The sequence below is a fragment of the Entelurus aequoreus genome, linkage group LG05, assembly GCF_033978785.1.
Source record: "Entelurus aequoreus isolate RoL-2023_Sb linkage group LG05, RoL_Eaeq_v1.1, whole genome shotgun sequence".
Lineage (NCBI taxonomy): Eukaryota > Metazoa > Chordata > Actinopteri > Syngnathiformes > Syngnathidae > Entelurus > Entelurus aequoreus.
In genome coordinates this window covers 12,991,410-13,011,811 of record NC_084735.1, presented here as the reverse complement: position 1 = coordinate 13,011,811, position 20,402 = coordinate 12,991,410, and the positions used below count along the sequence as shown (strand labels likewise).

The 20,402-nt window shown below is 41.2% G+C and overlaps 2 protein-coding genes across 3 annotated transcripts in view; both read right to left on the bottom strand.

Moving 5' to 3' along the window:
- Positions 1 to 7,080, bottom strand: part of nup98 (nucleoporin 98 and 96 precursor) — a 50,519-nt gene extending 43,439 nt beyond the window's left edge. For both annotated transcript variants that reach the window (XM_062047120.1, XM_062047121.1), the window contains exons 1-5: positions 6,891 to 7,080; positions 1,267 to 1,376; positions 890 to 985; positions 590 to 775; positions 381 to 520 (exon numbers count right to left, since the gene is read on the bottom strand). In XM_062047120.1, the coding sequence (XP_061903104.1) occupies positions 381 to 520; positions 590 to 775; positions 890 to 985; positions 1,267 to 1,345 (501 nt within the window). In that variant the 5' untranslated portion in view covers positions 1,346 to 1,376; positions 6,891 to 7,080. The remainder of the gene's footprint in view (positions 1 to 380; positions 521 to 589; positions 776 to 889; positions 986 to 1,266; positions 1,377 to 6,890) is intronic.
- A 1,671-nt stretch (positions 7,081 to 8,751) lies between these two features.
- Positions 8,752 to 20,402, bottom strand: part of scp2a (sterol carrier protein 2a) — a 32,221-nt gene continuing 20,570 nt past the window's right edge. Inside the window, exons 13-16 of the mRNA XM_062047117.1 lie at positions 19,372 to 19,468; positions 16,913 to 17,042; positions 11,936 to 12,015; positions 8,752 to 9,039 (exon numbers count right to left, since the gene is read on the bottom strand). Coding sequence (XP_061903101.1) covers positions 8,944 to 9,039; positions 11,936 to 12,015; positions 16,913 to 17,042; positions 19,372 to 19,468 — 403 coding nt within the window. The 3' untranslated portion in view covers positions 8,752 to 8,943. The remainder of the gene's footprint in view (positions 9,040 to 11,935; positions 12,016 to 16,912; positions 17,043 to 19,371; positions 19,469 to 20,402) is intronic.

The following is a 20,402-nucleotide window of genomic DNA, read 5'->3' as shown; positions in this document are numbered from 1 at the left end:
TATTAAAGTTTGACTGACCTATCTGACTGTTTTTTTGACATTCCCTTTAGCGCAGCGTAGGTGCGGCTAATAACACGGGGCGGCTAATAGGTAAACAAAGTTTTGAAATATGCCATTCATTGAAAGTGCGGCTAATAACACGGGGCGGCTTATGGTGCGGAAAATACGGTAAGTCAAAATAATGACTGACATACTTCGTATCTCATCTCGGGTAACTAGGACTGTTTTGTGTTTACTTTACGCAAAAAATATCGAGATATATACCGTATATTGCCATTCAGCAAACGGAGCGGAAAACAACCAAATATTGTCATTTTGGACCAGGTATATTGTCATTCCTTTTACAGGCTAAAAGGAGAAGAAAACTTGGGAAGACTCACGTTAAACTTGACTGTGGTTCCGGGTTGCTGCGTGGTCGAGAAGCCTGAGCTTCCAAACAAGGACGTGGGTCCTCCAAAGGGGTTGGAGGTCGTGTTGGTCGACCCAAAGAGTCCACCACTGCTGGTACTGGTTCCAAAGCCTAAGATAATACAAACATATTCAAAGTGCCATCCTGGGGAGTCAAAAGCGGATGGTAGGAAGTGCTTACTTCCAAAGGAGGTGGGTTTGTTGGCGCTAAATGCATTGTTCTGCTGGGAGAAGAGTCCGCCACCGCTTCCTGCCGCCGTGTTGCCAAACAGACTGCTTGATGTCGCACTGGGGGTGCCGAAACCAAAGCTAGTGCTGGTGGAAGACGTTGCCGGCTGGCTGAAGGTGCTGGTGCCAAACAGGCCGCCTGGACGAGAGCATGGAGCATTGAGAGAAAGGCAGGTATGATGGCTTCATGCGTGCGGACAACGACACGTCAAAAAACTAAACAAAACCAAAAAAAAAACAACAATCGACCAACCGGGTTTAGTCTGAGTGGTGCCAAAGAGCCCTCCGGTGTTGGTGGTCGCCCCAAACGCAGTCGTACCGAACCCCCCTGTGGTCCCAAAGCCTGTGTCTGCGCACACAGAAATGACGTGAGTACATGTCGCACAAGGATTTTTTAAAAATAGGCGCCGCAAGTTTCCCTAGCTGACCCAACCAGTGTCGCCCCCAACTGTCTGTCTGCTGTGAGGTTTGCCAAAGCTACTCGAGTCATCCTTGATAAGATCGTGTCTGAATGGCCAGAAGTCAGAACAAAGCTACAAGTCTAATTCGAAAGCGCAAATATCACATTTGACACAACCGATTGGTCTGTTTAATAGAAAAAAAGAAAAAGAAACACAAAGTAGAACTTACTTTGCTGTCCAAATGTCGATGCGGTGCCAAACCCTGAGGAGCCCCCGCCAAAGGGAGTACCAAATGACTTGTTGAACATCTTGCCCTGCTAGCGGGACAGCACAGGCTCACTGTACACAAGCAAACAAGGTCAGTAAGTCGTTTGTCCAAAACCCCTGAAAAGCAAAGCAACACAAAGCACCATGTACAAAACCCCAAAGCAGTGAAGTTGTCACGTTGTGTAAATGGTAAATAAAAAGAGAATACAACAAATCCTTTTCGACTTATATTCAATTGAATAGACTGCAAAGACAAGATATTTCATGTTCGAACTGGTAAACTTTGTTATTTGTTGCAAATGTTAGCTCATTTGGAATGTGATGCCTGCAACATGTTTCAAAAAAGCTGGCACAAGTGGCAAAAAAAGAGTGAGAAAGTTGAGGAATGCTCATCAAACACTTATTTGGAACATCCCACAGGTGAACAGGCTAATTGGGAACAGGTGGGTGCCATGATTGGCTATAAAAGCAGCTTCCATGAAATGCTCAGTCATTCAAACAAGGACGGGGCGAGGGTCACCACTTTGTCAACAAATGCCTGAGCAAATTGTTTAAGAACAACATTTCTCAAGCAGCTATTGCAAGGAATTTAGGGATTTCACCATCTACGCTCCGTAATATCATCAAAAGGTTCAGAGAATCTGGAGAAATCACTGCATGTAAGCCATGATATGACGGACCTGGGATGCCTCAGGAGGTACTGCATCAAAAAGTCACATGAGTGTGTGAAGGATATCATCACATGGGCTCAAGAACACTTCAGAAAACCACTGTCAGTAACTACAGTTGGTCGCTACATCTTTAAGTGCAAGTTAAAACTCTATGCAAAGCCAAAGCCATGTATCAACAACACCCAGAAACGCTTCGCTGGGCCCGAGCTCATCTAAGATGGACTGATGCAAAGTGGAAAAGTGTTCTGCGGTCTGACGAGTTCACATTTCAAATTGTTTTTTGGAAACTGTGGACGTTGTTTCCTACGGACCAAAGAGGAAAAGAACCATCCGGATTGTTCTAGGGTGAAAGTGTAAAAGCCAGCATGTGTGATGGTATGGGGGTGTATTAGTGCCCAAAACATGGGTAACTTACACATCTGTGAAGGATCCATTAATGCCGAAAGGTACATACAGATTTTGGAGCAACATATGTTGCCATCCAAGCGACGTTATCATGGACGCCCCTGCTTATTTCAGCAGGACAATGCCAAGTCACGTGTTACAACAGCGTGGCTTCATAGTAAAAGAGTGCGGGTACTAGACTGGCCTGCCTGTAGTCCAGACCTGTCTCGCATTGAAAATGTGTGAAGGCTAAAATATGAGAAGGGAGACTGTTGAACAACTTAAGCTGTACATCAAACAAGAATGGGAAATAATTCCACTTCAAAAATGTGTCTCCTCAGTTCCCAAACCTTTACCGAGTGTTGTTAAAAGGAAAGGCCATGTAACACACTGGCAAAAATGTCCCTCTGACAACTTTTTTTGCAATGTGTTGCTATCATTCAATTCTAAGTTCATGATTATTTACAAAAAAATTAGGTTTCTCAGTGTGAACATGAAATATATTGTCTTTGCAGTCTATTCAATTGAATATAAGTTAAAAATGATTTGCAAATCATTGTATTCTCTTTTTATTTACACAACGGGACAACTTCACTGCTTTTGGGGTTTGTAATATTCGTATATTGTAACATTTCTTGTCGTCGGTTTACACAATTTTGCACTCTTTCGCCCTTCTTGATTAACTCTTAAGGAACTCTGTAAAAAACGTGCATCTTTTTGTGATTTGAACAGCCTAAAACAACGCAAACTAGGGGCGTTTTTCTTGGAAAAAGGCTAAATAGTGCCCAGAGTGCTAGGACAACAAAGGAGTCTCGCATATTAATGAGCCGGACGTGACGTCATGTACCTATCTCGCCCACAAAGCCCTTCGAATACCCATCCAAAAACCACCAACAATACTCTATTTACATTTTGTGACTTGAATATTAATATTAGCGATATTGTTATAATAAGCGCTAACAATAAAGACCTATTTTTAGCGCATTATCCCAGAGAGTTGACTTAGCCTATGCTGCTATATTGACATCATGAGCTGGGGAGCTGCTCTCTCGCCTCTACACTGGTGAAAGTTACTTCCAGATTATAAATGATGCCTCTCACCTGGATAGTAGAAGAATGTGGACTTAAACCGAGAAGTTGATCAACTTTGACATTTAACTTAAAACAGAAAGACAGGAGAAGACGCTCATTTGCACAGACCTTTTTAAATAAAAAAAACATAGCGACGATTAGGAGTCATTCTTCATCTAAACGGGAAGATATAAAGATCCCAGTGAGAGCAGACATTTTACAGTGTGATTGTTTTATTATGTTGGTTCTCTCTCATGAAGTCCGTGTTGACGTCGGAGGAAAACGCATGTTAAATTAACGTGCCGCTATTCGCTTAAAATTAGTAAAATACAAACTCCATATGAGTTGGGAAATTGTGTTAGATGTAAATATAAACGGAATACAATGATTTGCAAATCTTTTTCAACCCATATTCAGTTGAATGCACTACAAAGACAAGATATTTGATGTTCAAACTCATAAACTTAATTTTTTTTTGTGCAATTAATAATTAACTTAGAATTTCATGGCTGCAACACGTGCCAAAGTAGTTGGGAAAGGGCATGTTCATCACTGTGTTACATGGCCTTTCCTTTTAACAACACTCAGTAAAGGTTTGGGAACTGAGGAGACACATTTTTGAAGCTTCTCAGGTGGAATTATTTCCCATTCTTGCTTGATGTACAGCTTAAGTTGTTCAACAGTCCGGGGGTCTCCCTTGTGCTATTTTAGGCTTCACACATTTTCAATGGGAGACAGGTCTGGACTACAGGCAGGCCAGTCTAGTACCCGCACTCTTTTACTATGAAACCACGTTGATGTAACACGTGGCTTGGCATTGTCTTGCTGAAATAAGCAGGGGCGTCCATGGTAACGTTGCTTGGATGGCAACATATGTTGCTTCAAAAGCTGTATGTACCTTTCAGCATTAATGGTGCCTTAACAGATGTGTAACTTACCCATGTCTTGGGCACTAATACACCCCCATACCATCACATATGCTGCCTTTTACACTTTGACCCTATAACAATCCAGGTGGTTCTTTTCCTCTTTGGTCCAGAGGACACGACGCCCAGTTTCCAAAAACAATTTGAAATGTGGACTCGTCAGACCACAGAACACTTTTCCACTTTGTATCAGTCCATCTTAGATGAGCTCAGGCCCAGCGTAGCAGACGGCGTTTCTGGGTGTTGTTGATAAACGGTTTTCGCCTTGCATAGGAGAGTTTTAACTTGCACTTACAGATGTAGCGACCAACTGTAGTTACTGACAGTGGGTTTCTGAAGTGTTCCTGAGCCCATGTGGTGATATCCTTTACACACTGATGTCGCTTGTCGATGCAGTACAGCCTGAGGGATGGAAGGTCACGGGCTTAGCTGCTTACGTGCAGTGATTTCTCCAGATTCTCTGAACCCTTTGATGATATTACGGAGCGTACGTAGATGGTGAAATCCCTAAATTCCTTGCAATAGCTGCTTGAGAAAGGTTTTTCTTAAACTGTTCAACAATTTGCTCACGCATTTGTTGACAAAGTGGTGACCCTCGCCCTTGTTTGTGAATGACTGAGCGTTTCATGGAATCTACTTTTATACCCAATCATGGCACCCACCTGTTCCCAATTTGCCTGTTCACCTGTGGGATGTTCCAAATAAGTGTTTGATGAGCATTCCTCAACTTTATCAGTAATTATTGCCACCTTTCCCAACTTCTTTGTCACGTGTTGCTGGCATCAAATTCTAAAGTTAATAATAATGATTATTTGCAAAAAAATAAAAAATAAAATAACAGTTTGAACATCAAATATGTTGTCTTTGTAGCATATTCAACTGAACATGGGTTGAAAATGATTTGCAAATCATTGTATTCCGTTTATATTTACATCTAACACAATTTCCCAACTCACATGGAAACGGGGTTTGTATATATATATATATATTGCATGTTATTATGTATGTGCCTGTTACTACATTACACATACAGTACAGGCCAAACCTTCTCCTCACTCAATGTGTTTTCTTTATTTTCATGACTATTTACATTGTAGATTGTCACATCAAAACTACAAATGAACATGTGGAGTTATGTAATTAACAAAAAAAGGTGAAATAATTGAAAACATGTTTGATATTCTCATTTCTTCAAAATAGCCAGCCTTCGCGCTGATTACTTTTTTTGCACACTGTTGGCATTCTCTCCATGAGCTTCGAGAGGTAGTCACCTGAAAGGGTTTTACACTTCACAGGTGTCATAGTTTCGAAGCCTTCAGTTACAATCTACAATGTAAATAGTCACGAAAATAAAAAGGTATCTAACGCTTAAAGCAAAAATAAACAAACGGCGAGTGCCGCTAAGAAAAGGCATCGAAGCTTAGGTATGGCTATGCAGAACTGGCTGTAAACAAAAACAGAATGCTGGACGACAGCAAAGACTTAAAGCGTGTGGAGCAGCAGACGGCGTCCACAAAGTACATCCGTACATGACATGACAATCAACAACAAAATAGGAAACATTACACACAGGAAAACACTAAAAAACTCCAAATAAGTCATGGCGTGATGTGACAGGTGGTGACAGTACACCTACTTTGAGACAAGAGCTATATTTATGCACGCTTGGTTAAGCTTTAAATTTATATCCAGCAATTGCGAGAACGACTTTTTACTGTCAATATCGGCTGCTGAGTTTCATTTTTTTTTATGTTTTCCGCTAGTGGTGTGCCTCTGGATTTTTCCAATGAAAAAAATGGGCCTTGGCTCATAAAAAGGTTGAAAAACACTGCTGTACATAAAACTTTTTTGACTCCATTGTTAGCTGACTTTTTCTAACGTTTATTTACAATTTACAACACAAAAAAACGTGTTCCTGTCAGATATGATAGGCAAAATTTGAACAAAAAAGTGCAGTTCCCCTTTAAATGAGCGCTGCGTGGATGCATAGCAGTAATATGGACAATAATAATAATAATAGGCATTGTGCAGTTTAGTCACAATTTAAGTAACATTTGATAGGTCAGCACACAAAAAATAATTCGACTGATATCAAAACTCCTTGAATGGAATCGACATTGGATTGAGCACAATACCTTCAGGCACACCCTTGCTTCACATCTTGTTTACGCAGCAGCAACACAAGTTGACAATTGTCCATGTGCAGCAAATACACGTCGTTGCACAAGCCAATGACGTCACTTTGTGCCGTAAAGCTTTGAAAGTGAACATGACGTCAACTTTTCCTCCACACTTTTCCGCACGCCGCGGCGTTACTTTCCGCTACCACGTTTAGCTTGAGGAAATCCACCGCGTTCACGTCACCAACCAACAATGTCGTGAGACGACGTGTTTTTTGGAATTAAAAATACTTATATCCGAATAGTTATATACGAACCTTCAAACGCGTGTTAGCCGCCGAGCTAGCTTGCTAGCTTAGCGGGAATGAGCAAAACATAGGCGCGAACGGACACGACGTCTTCCTGTTACGTTACCTTTGACGAAGATAGCTCTTTCTTTACCAGCTCCTTCGTACAATGTGTGTATTAAATGGCGGTTGGAGGCTTCGTAAAGCCCCGCGGTGAGAGCGTATCGCTAGCTGGCCGGCTAGCTTTGTCAGCGCGGAGGGAAACAGTCTCACAACATACGTCAGGACGTCATGACGTACTTCTTCGTTTTTATGGCGGGTCGCAACTAACCTTATTCAATGCTGAGCGCCACCTACTGTACTGGAGGGTGTATTGTAAACGCCGCGCACACTTCCATGCAGAGCATAATTAAACTGTATTACTCGCTTTCACCGCAAGATGGCGACATATTAGCAGTAACATAATTATTTGTATTATATAAAGTTATATTTGCATTATATCAAGTTATAGGTGCATTACATAAAGGTATAGGTGCATTATATAAAGTTATAGGTGCATTATATAAAGATATATTTGCATTATATGAAGTTATAGGTGAATTATATAAAGTTACCGGTGCATTATATAAAGGTATAGGTGCATTATATAAAGTTATAGGTGCATTATATAAAGTTATATTTGAATTATATAGTTATAGGTGCATTATATACAGATATATTTGCATTATATTAAGTTATAGGTGCATTATATAAAGTTATAAGTGCATTATATAAAGTGGTGCACAATATAAAAATATAGGTGCATTATATAAAGTTATTGGTACATTATATGAAGTTATAGGTGCATTATATAAAGTTATAGGTGCATTATATAAAGTGGTGCTCAATATAAAAATATAGGTGCATTATATAATGGTAAATGGTAAATGGGTCATACTTGTATAGCGCTTTTCTACCTTTTTTAAGGAACTCAAAGCGCTTTGACACTATTTTCCACATTCACACGCACACACATTCACACACTGAAGTTATTGGTGCGTTGTATATAGTTATAGGTGCATTATATAAAGTTATATTTGCATTATATAAAGTTATAGGTGCATTATATAAAGTTATAGGTGCATTATATAAAGTTATAGGTATATTATATGAAGTTATATGTGCATTAAATAAAGTTATATGTGCATTACATAAAGTTATTGGTGCATTATATAAAGTTATAGTTGCATTATATAAAGTGGGGCACAATATAAAGTTATATGTGCATTATATGAAGTTATAGGTGCATTATATAAAGTTATATGTGCATTTCCACCACCTACTGTATTGGTGTGAGAACCACAGTCCCCTCCCTCATTAATTGTATTAATTTACACACAGACTTATTTTTATTTTTTAAAATCTCCTTCAGTGCCGTTGGCCCCAGGCCCGTCGGGTAGGCAAACCCGGAAATTGTCAAGGGGCCCCCAACTGAAAGGGGGCCCCTTGACAACGACTAATTATGTATTCCAATTTAACAGCAACTTAAATGATTCTCTGGCCATAAAATACGATGACAGTGTCAGAATAGTGTCAAAGACAACAGTTAAGAACCCCTCGTTTTCCTGACACATGAAACGTGACACATTATTTACCCACTTTGGGTAAATGAAGACTGAACAAATTATGCTGACAATTTCATTGAATAATAAATTGTGAGCAAATGCGTGTGTTTGAAAAATCAATTTATAAAAAAAAAAAAATGCTGCTTCAAAACGCAAGACACATTTCGGGTAAATGAACAAATTATGCTGACAATTTCATTTAATTAAACAACTGAGGTTGGTTTTGGACTTGGATTGTGTTGTTTTGTTGGACTGATTAAAATATGAAACAATTTTAAAAAAGGAAACTAAACCCCAAAGAAGTACTGAATGAAAAATGGTGTAAATATCCACTTATTGAACATGTTGGCCAACAATAATCAGAAATACAAAACACGGCAAATATTGAACATTAAAGGCATTTTAATTGAAGAAAATCTGTTTTTTTACTACAATGTTTTATTTGTGTTCTTAGACGGTTTAAGCACAACAAAGGTGCAAATATCAGGTTCCAGTTAAAAAAAACACATGTTTGCCTCACAGGAAGTGGATAAGAAGTGACGGCCTGTCCAATGGTGAGGTGAGGAAGTGATGTCATCATAGCCGAGATCTTCCTGGTGCGACCTGAAGGCTCTGCAGCTTCATGGCCATACCCATGTTGCCCGTCACCTTCAGCTTCCCTGTGAAGAACGCCTGAGAAGAAATGTGTCCTGCTTTAATACAGCGCTTGGAAGAAAAGGATTCGCAATGTTGACTTTTGCCACTTCTTAAGCTCCAAAAATCATTTGTGTCCTCAAAATTCTACACACAATACCCCACTTGTGGCATCACATTCAAAAAGACTCGAGGCTGGAATTCCTGCCAAAAGGAATTTAATGGCAGAAACACATTGCAAACAAGTTGTCAGAGGGGCATTTTTAACAGTGTGTTACATGGCCTTTCCTTTTAACAACACTCAGTAAAGGTTTGGGAACTGAGGAGACACATTTTTGGAGTGGAATTCTTTCCCATTCTTGCTTGATGTACAGCTTAAGTTGTTCAACAGTCTCTCTTCTCATATTTTAGCCTTCACACATTTTCAATGTCTGGACTACGGGCAGGCCAGTCTAGTACCCACACTCTTTTACTATGAAGCCACGCTGTTGTAACACGTGGCTTGGCATTGTCTTGCTGAAATAAGCAGGGGCGTCCATGCTTGGATAGCAACATATGTTGCTTGAAAAGCTGTATGTACCTTTCAGCATTAATGGTGCCTTCACAGATGTGTAAGTTACCCATGTCTTAGGCACTAATACACCCCCATACCATCACACATGCTGCCTTTTACACTTTGCGCCTAGAACAATCCGGATGGTTCTTTTCCTCTTTTTCCAAAAACAATTTGAAATGTGGACTCGTCAGACCACAGAACACTTTTCCACTTTGCATCAGTCCATCTTAGATGAGCTCGGGCCCTGGGTGTTGTTGATAAATGGCTGTGGCTTTGCATAGTAGAGTTTTAACTTGCACTTACAGATGTAGCGACCAACTGTAGTTACTGACAGTGGTTTTCTGAAGTGTTCCTGAGCCCATGTGGTGATATCCTTTACACACCGATGTGGCTTTTTGATGCAGTACCGCCTGAGGGATCCAAGGTGTGTAATATCATGGCATACGTGCAGTGATTTCTCCAGATTCTATGAACCTTTTGATGATATTACGGAGCGTAGATGGTGAAATCCCTAAACTCCTTGCAATAAGCTGGTTGAGAAATGTTCTTAAACAATTTGCTCAGGCATTTGTTGACAAAGTGGTGACCCTCGCCCCGTCCTTGTTTGTGAATGACTGAGCATTTCATGGAAGCTGCTTTTATACCCAATCATGGCACCCACCTGTTCCCAATTAGCCTGTTCACCTGTGGGATGTTCCAAATAAGTCTTTGATGAGCATTCCTCACCTTTCTCTCTCTTTTTTGCCACTTGTGCCAGCTTTTTTGAAACATGTTGCAGGCATCAAATTCCAAATGAGCTAATATTTGCCAAAAATAACAAACATGAAATATCTTGTCTTTGCAGTCTATTCAATTGAATTTAAGTTGAAATAGATTTGTTGTATTCTCTTTTTATTTACCATTTACACAAGGTGACAACTTGACTGCTTGCTAGCTGACATGTGTGTTCTTGTCTTACTTAAGGATCGTGAATGATAGACAAAATTCCCCCAAAAAGTTCAGTTCCCCTTTAAGGCTCAAGCTTTTCTTTTAAAGGCCTACTGAAAGCCACTACTACCGACCACGCAGTCTGATAGTTTATATATCAATGATGAAATCTTAACATTGCAACACATGCCAATACGGCCGGGTTAACTTATAAAGTGATATTTTAAATTTCCCGGGAAATATCCGGCTGAAACGTCGCGGTATGATGACGTATGCGCGTGACAAAGTCAGAGTAACGGAAGTTATGGTACCCTGTAGAATCCTATACAAAAAGCTCTGTTTTCATTTCATAATTCCACAGTATTCTGGACATCTTTTGCAATTTGTTTAATGAACAATGAAGGCTGCAAAGAAGACAGTTGTAGGTGGGATCGGTGTATTAGCAGCGGACTACAGCAACACAACCAGGAGGACTTTGTTGGAGAGCAGACGCGCAAGCCGCCGACTTCACCTTGACTTCCTACGTCTCCGGGCCGCCAAACGCATCGGGTGAAGTCCTTCGTCCTTCTGCCGATCGCTGGAACGCAGGTGAGCACGGGTGTTGATGAGCAGATGAGGGCTGGCTGGCGTAGGTGGAGAGCTAATGTTTTTAGCTTAGCTCTGTGCGGTCCGGTTGCTAAGTTAGCTTCAATGGCGTCGTTAGCACAGCATTTTTAACCTTCGCCAGCCTGAAAAGCATTAACCGTGTATTTACATGTCCACGGTTTAATAGTATTGTTGATTTTCTATCTATCCTTCCAGTCAGGGGTTTATTTTTTTTGTTTCTATATGCAGTTAAAGCACGATGCTATCACGTTAGCTCGTAGCTAAAGCATTTCGCCGATGTATTGTCGTGGAGATAAAAGGCACTGAATGTCCATTTCGCATTCTCGACTCTCATTTTCAAGAGGATATAGTATCCGAGGTGGTTTAAAATACAAATCCGTGATCCACAATAGAAAAAGGAGAGTGTGGAATCCAATGAGCCAGCTTGTACCTAAGTTACGGTCAGAGCGAACAAAGATACGTCCATCACTGCCTCTCAAGTCCTTCACTCTAACGTTCCTCATCTACGAATCTTTCATCCTCGCTCAAATTAATGGGGTAATCGTCACTTTCTCGGTCCGAATCTCTCTCGCTCCATTGTAAACAACGGGGAATTGTGAGGAATACTAGCTCCTGTGACGTCACGCTACTTCCGGTACAGGCAAGGCTTTTTTTTATCAGCGAGCAAAAGTTGCGAACTTTATCGTCGATTTTCTCTACTAAATCCTTTCAGCAAAAATATGGCAATATCGCGAAATGATCAAGTATGACACATAGAATGGATCTGCTATTCCCGTTTAAATAAAAAAAAAATCATTTCAGTAGGCCTTTAAAAGACGTTAGTTTCAATCTACAGAGATCTCATACCGTCTGTGGGTTCAACTTGCCGGTCATCAACTCCAGAAGGTCCTCGTCACTCATGGAGAGGGTGCAGTCAGCCTTGGTACCTAAAAGCAAGGTTGTTAGTTAGAACCTCTGACTGCACTACAATAAGTTATCAACACCTCCAGATGCTAAGTTCACTGAATACTTCTACCCAGCTACTTTGTCCAGATCTTCCCGGGGGATCCCAAGGCGTTCCCAGGCCAGCTGGGAGACATAGTCTCTCCAAAGTGTCCCGAGTCTTCCCCGTGCCCTCTACCGGTCAAACAGGAAGGCGTTCTGGGGGCCTTCTGACCAGATACCCGAACCACCTCATCTGGCTCCTCTCCATGAGGAGCAGCGGCTTTACTTTGAGCTCCTCCCGGATGACAGAGCTTCTCACCCTATCTCTAAGGGAGAGCCACCACCCGGCGGAGGAAACTCATTTGGGCCGCTTGTACCCGTGATCTTGTCCTTTAGGTCATAACCCAAAGGTCAGGACCATAGGTGAGGATGGGGACGTAGATCGACCGGTAAATTGAGAGCTTTGCCTTCCAGCTCGGTTCCTTCTTCACCACAACAGATCGATACGGCGTCCGCATTACTGAAGACGCCGCACCGATCTCACCATCCACTCTTCCCTCACTCGTGAACAGGACTCTGAGGTACTTGAACTCCTCCACTTGGGGAAGGATCTCCTCACCAACACGGAGATGGCACTCCATCCTCTTCCGGGCAAGAACCATAGACTCAGACTTGGAAGTGCTGATCCTCATCCCAGTCGCTTCACACTCAGCTGCAAACCAATGGTCAGATGAAGCCAGCAGGACCATATCATCTGCAGCCACCAAACCGGATCCCCTCAATGCCCTGACTGCGCCAAGAAATTCTGTCCATGACAGTTATGGACAGAATCGGTGACAAAGGGCAGCCCTGGCAGAGTCCAACTCTCACTGGAAACAGGTCCGACTTCCTGCCGGCAATGCGGACAGAAACCAAACTGCCCATACTCTCTAAGCACCCCCCATAGGACTTCACGAGGGACACGGTTGAATGCCTTCTCCAAGTCCACAAAGCACATGTAGACCGTTGGGCAAACTCCCATGCACCCTCAAGGACCCTGCCGAGAGTACAGAGTTGGTCCACAGTTCCACGACAAGGACGAAAACCACACTGCTCCTCCTGAATCCGAGGTTAGACCTGAATAAACCTTACCGGGAAGGCTGAGGATAGTTGGAACACACCCTCCGGTTCCCCTTCTCAAACCGCCCATACTCTCTAAGCACTCCCCACAGGACTTCACGAGGGACACGGTCGAATGCCTTCTCCAAGTCCACAAAATACATGTAGACCAGTTGGGCAAACTCCCATGCACCCTCAAGGACCCTGCCGAGAGTACAGAGTTGGTCCACAGTTCCACGACAAGGACGAAAACCACACTGCTCCTCCTGAATCCGAGGTTAGACTTGAATAAACCTTACCGGGAAGGCTGAGGATAGTTGGAACACACCCTCCGGTTCCCCTTCTCAAACCGCCCAAACTCTCTAAGCACTCCCCACAGGACTTCACGAGGGACACGGTCGAATGCCTTCTCCAAGTCCACAAAATACATGTAGACCAGTTGGGCAAACTCCCATGCACCCTCAAGGACCCTGCCGAGAGTACAGAGTTGGTCCACAGTTCCACGACAAGGACGAAAACCACACTGCTCCTCCTGAATCCGAGGTTGGACCTGAATAGAACTTACCGGGAAGGCTGAGGATTGTGATCCGACGATAGTTGGAACACACCCTCCGGTTCCCCTTCTCAAACCGCCCATACCCTCTAAGCACTCCCCACAGGACTTCAGGAGGGACACGGTCGAATGCCTTCTCCAAGTCCACAAAAATCATGTCGACCGGTTGGGCAAACTCCCATGCACCCTCAAGGACCCTGCCGAGAGTACAGAGTTGGTCCACAGCTCCACAACAAGGACGAAAACCACACTGCTCCTCCTGAATCCGAGGTTAGACCTGAATAAACCTTACCGGGAAGGCTGAGGATTGTGATCCCACGATAGTTGGAACACACCCTCCGGTTCCCCTTCTCAAACCACCCATACTCTCTGAACACTCCCTACAGGACTTCAGGAGGGACACGGTCGAATGCCTTCTCCAAGTCCACAAAGCACATGTAGACCGGTTGGGCAAACTCCCATGCACCCTCAAGGACCCTGCCGAGAGTACAGAGTTGGTCCACAGCTCCACGACAAGGACGAAAACCACACTGCTCCTCCTGAATCCGAGGTTAGACCTGAAAAGACCTTACCGGGAAGGCTGAGGATAGTTGGAACACACCCTCCGGTTCCCCTTCTTAAAGAGAGGAACCACCACCCCAGTGGGCACCGCCCCCACGCAATGCTACGGAAATGCAAGTCCTCGCATGCAGGAAGAGTTGTTGGATTCTAGAAAATGTCCGATGCGTTGTAACAAGACGAGCGGGTGTAGTGTCCGGTTCATTTTTAACAATTCATTTTGTTCTCTTGCTCAAATCCTCCGAACGTTGAGACGACGACGGCAGATTTAAGTGCACTACTTGGTGGCAGCCAGCAGAGGCGCTGATCAATACCGCTGGCAGTGGCTGTCCTCGCTATGATCAATACCGCTGGCAGTGGCTGTCCTCGCTATGATCAATACCGCTGGCAGTGGCTGTCCTCGCTACGATCAATACCGCTGGCAGTGGCTGTCCTCGCTACGATCAATACCGCTGGCAGTGGCTGTCCTCGCTATGATCAATACCGCTGGCAGTGGCTGTCCTCGCTATGATCAATACCGCTGGCAGTGGCTGTCCTCGCTACGATCAATACCGCTGGCAGTGGCTGTCCTCGCTACGATCAATACCGCTGGCAGTGGCTGTCCTCGCTACGATCAATACCGCTGGCAGTGGCTGTCCTCGCTATGATCAATACCGCTGGCAGTGGCTGTCCTCGCTACGATCAATACCGCTGGCAGTGGCTGTCCTCGCTATGAGCCACTTTTTGTATATAAATCAACACACAGTCCGTACTTTGGAGCAATGTTCACGGACTAGTGAGGCGAAGCCAATTCAGCAGGTAAAATACAACGTAAAAGTGGGCAGACACGTCTTGAAGAAAATTAGCATTAATTTGTTATTATTGCGTTAAGCCCAAATAATATGAATTGAGTATGAACTCATTAGCATTAGCTTGTAGCTAGATACCTACATGACCTCATTAGCATTAGCTTGTAGCTGGATACCTACATTACCTCATTAGCATTAGCTTGTAGCTAGATACCTACATGACTTCATTAGCTTGTAGCTAGATACCTACATGACCTCATTAGCATTAGCTTGTAGCTAGATACAGAAATTACCTTGTTAGCATTAGCTTGTAGCTAGATACCGAGATGACCTCATTAGCTTGTAGCTAGATACCTAGATGACCTCATTAGCTTGTAGCTAGATACCTACATGATCTCATTAGCTTGTAGCTAGATACCTACATGACCTCATTAGCATTAGCTTGTAGCTAGATACCTACATGACCTCATTAGCATTAGCTTGTAGCTAGATACCTACATTACCTCGTTAGCATTAGCTTGTAGCTATATACCTACATTACCTCGTTAGCATTAGCTTGTAGCTAGATACCTAGATGACCTCATTAGCTTGTAGCTAGATACCTAGATGACCTCATTAGCTTGTAGCTAGATACCTAGATGACCTCATTAGCTTGTAGCTAGATACCTACATGACCTCATTAGCATTAGCTTGTAGCTAGATACCTACATGACCTCATTAGCATTAGCTAGATACCTACATGACCTCATTAGCATTAGCTTGTAGCTAGATACCTACATGACCTCATTAGCATTAGCTTGTCGCTAGATACCTACATGACCTCATTAGCATTAGCTTGTAGCTAGATACCTACATGACCTCATTAGCATTAGCTTGTAGCTAGATACCTACATGACCTCATTAGCTTGTAGCTAGATACCTACATAACCTCATTAACATTAGCTTGTAGCTAGATACCTACATGACCTCATTAACATTAGCTTGTCGCTAGATACCTACATGACCTCATTAGCCTTAGCTTGTAGCTAGATACCTACATGACCTCATTAGCATTAGCTTGTAGCTAGATATCTACCGGTACATGACCTCATTAGCTTGTAGCTAGATACCTACATGACCCCATTAGCTTGTAGCTAGATACCTACATGACCTCATTAGCATTAGCTTGTAGCTAGATACCTACATGACCTCATTAGCATTAGCTTGTAGCTAGATACCTACATGACCTCATTAGCTTGTAGCTAGATACCTACATGACCTCATTAACATTAACTTGTAGCTAGATAACTACATGACCTCATTAGCTTGTAGCTAGATACCTACATGACCTCATTAGCATTACCTTGTAGCTAGATACCTACATGACCTCATTAGCATTACCTTGTAGCTAGATACCATACTCAAACTGTGGTACGGTACGCGTGCGCCATCTAGTGGTACGCAAAATAACTTCATTAAAGTAGTGTTTTATTTTCCTACATTTAAACACAGTGTTACTGTTGAAACGGTGTTTAATGTTACTGTGGCCAAATATATGAAATATGTGCACTTTCTATTCAGTTTGCATGGTATTTAACAGTTTTCTGCTTAACTATATACATGTTACACAGAGTGAGGCAAAAGTCACCACACATGGGGAATAAACAATTTGACCCGATTCTTTTTGTTTTAATTTTCAGACACCTTTAAGATGGAAGGAACAACAAATTAAAATAGTTTTGCTGGCCATCTCCAGAAGTAGTCGCCGCAGAATTCAACATTGCTTGGTGACGTTTGCCTCAGCCTGTACATCAAAGGGCGTTTAGTTTTAATAGGAAATACTGGTTTTGTGAAGTGTAAAGTTGGGTGTCATACAAGTGAGATTGTGTTTCCAACTTCCCTAAATAAATATTCTTTCCATACCAGGTTGATTGGCGACAGAGCCGCTGCCATTTTTCACGTCCACAAACCAAGTGGCCTCCTTTCCACCGGGGCCATCCTTCACTTGGAAGGCAAAAACGCCTCCGATCTTCTTGACCAGCTGCTCTCCTTCCTGCGGGAGGAGGACAAGGTTTTAAAGCTGGACAAAACAATCCTGGAAATGTAAGCATTAGTAGTGATTCCCCCACCATGGAGTCCTTGCCAAATGCTAATAATAATCAATCCACCAGTCAATTTATTTATCCTCTCATTCCTGCATATCACACATGTATCAGTCCTATATATCACACATGTATCAGTCCTATATATCACACATGTATCAGTCCTATATATCACACATGTATCAGTCCTATATATCACACATAGGACTTGGAACTAATTATGACATTGAGTTCAGGGTTCCCCCTAAACTGTGAGGGGCATCATTTGTTATATGATTATCATTAAAAAGTATATACTAGGGTTATAATATTTTGGTACCGGTACCAAAACGTATTTAGATACTTTTCTAAATAAAGGGGACCACAAACAAAAGTCGTTATTGTCTGTATTGTAACAAAAAATGTTAGGGTACATGAAACATATTATTTATTATTGTACAAACCCCGTTTCCATATGAGTTGGGAAATTGTGTTAGGTGTAAATATAAACGGAATACAAGGATTTGCAAATCATTTTCAACCCATGTTCAGTTGAATATGCTACAAAGACAACATATTTGATGTTCAAACTCATAAACATTTTTTTTTTTTTGCAAAAAATCATTAACTTTAGAATTTGATGCCAGCAAAACGTGACAAAGAAGTTGGGAAAGGTGGCAATAAATACTGATAAAGTTGAGGAATGCTCATCAAACACTTATTTGGAACATCCCACAGGTGGACAGGGAAATTGGGAACAGGTGGGTGCCATGATTGGGTGTAAAAGTAGATTCCATGAAATGCTCAGTCATTCACAAACAAGGATGGGGCGAGGGTCACCACTTTGTCAACAAATGCGTGAGCAAATTGTTGAACAGTTTAAGAAAAACCTTTCTCAAGCAGCTATTGCAAGGAATTTAGGGATTTCACCATCTACGCTCCGTAATATCATCAAAGGGTTCAGAGAATCTGGAGAAATCACTGCACGTAAGCAGCTAAGCCCGTGACCTTCCATCCCTCAGGCTGTACTGCATCAACAAGCGACATCAGTGTGTAAAGGATATCACCACATGGACTCAGGAACACTTCAGAAACCCACTGTCAGTAACTACAGTTGGTCGCTACATCTGTAAGTGCAAGTTAAAACTCTCCTATGCAAGGCAGAAACCGTTTATCAACAACACCCAGAAACGCCGTCGGCTTCGCTGGGCCTGAGCTCATCTAAGATGGACTGATACAAAGTGGAAAAGTGTTCTGTGGTCTGACGAGTCCACATTTCAAGTTGTTTTTGGAAACTGTGGACGTCGTGTCCTCTGGACCAAAGAGGAAAAGAACCATCCGGATTGTTATAGGCGCAAAGTGTAAAAGGCAGCATGTGTGATTGTATGGGGGTGTATTAGTGCCCAAGACATGGGTAACTTACACATCTGTGAAGGCACCATTAATGCTGAAAGGTACATACAGGTTTTGGAACAACATATGTTGCCATCCAAGCAACGTTACCATGGACGCCCCTGCTTATTTCAGCAAGACAATGCCAAGCCACGTGTTACATCAACGTGGCTTCATAGTAAAAGAGTGCGGGTACTAGACTGGCCTGCCTTTAGTCCAGACCTGTCTCCCATTGAAAATGTGTGGTGCATTATGAAGCCTAAAATAGCACAAGGGAGACCCCCGGACTGTTGAACAACTTAAGTTGTACATCAAGCAAGAATGGGAAAGAATTCCACCTGAGAAGCTTAAAAAATGTGTCTCCTCAGTTCCCAAACCTTTACTGAGTGTTGTTAAAAGGAAAGGCCATGTAACACAGTGGTGAACATGCCCTTTCCCAACTACTTTGGCACGTGTTGCAGCCATGAAATTCTAAGTTAATTATTATTTGCAAAAAAAAAAAAAAGTTTATGAGTTTGAACATCAAATATGTTGTCTTTGTAGTGCATTCAACTGAATATGGCTTGAAAAGGATTTGCAAATCATTGTATTCCGTTTATATTTACATCTAACACAATTTCCCAACTCATATGGAAACGGGGTTTGTAATTTAGTCCTTAAATAAAATAGTGAACATACTAGACAACTTGTCTTTTAGTAGTAAGCAAAGGAGAGGAGTGAAGGAGGGATGAAGTGAATACAGTCATGATTGGCATTGATTGTAATTAGGTAAGGCTCAGTGATTCTGAGTAGTGCTTGCATGCTTGAAATAACGTGTTTGCACAAAAAGAATGATAAATGCATGTAATCCCATCTTGCTGCTATATGTAGAAACATCAAAGTACAATCCAAATCAAAATGGCACTGTACCTCCTGTAGGCGTTTTTCAATCTCTCGGAAGACAGGGTACGCCTTAAAGGCCTCCAAGCTGTGGCTTGCATGTGTGGGTACTGCACTCACCCGTGCGCTGAGGGAGGCAAACACAGCAGCTGTCATATAGTCCGTCAAATATTCCCAAATTTGCCATCATGTTGTGCACCATCAATGTACGTGAGCTAACGAGCCAAATAGTCCGTGAACATTGCTCCAAAGTTAGTTATTTACAGAAGTAAACATTGACTTGTGCAAAGGCAGTAATATATAACAAAACAATATACATACATATATACATACATACATACTGTATATATACATATACATACTGTACATACATATGTATATGCATACATACATATATACATGCATACATATACATACACATACATATACTACATATACATACACATACATATACATACACATATATACATATATATACTTATATACATACATACATATATATACATATATATAAATATATACAGATACATACATACATATATACATACATACATATATATATAGATACATACATATATATATATATAACATAGATACATATATATATATATATACATATATACATATATACATATATACATACATACATATATATATAGATACATACATATATATATATATATAACATATATACATATATATATATATATATACATATATACATATATATATACATATATACATATATATATATATATATATATATATATATATGTATATATATATACACACATATACATACACATATATATAGATACATACATATATATATATATATATATATATATATATATATAACATAATATATATATATATATATATATATAACATAATATATATATATATATATATATATATATATATATAACATAATATATATATATATATATATATATATATATATATATATATATATATATATATATATATATATATATATATATATATATATATATATATATATATATATGTATATATATATATACACACATATACATACA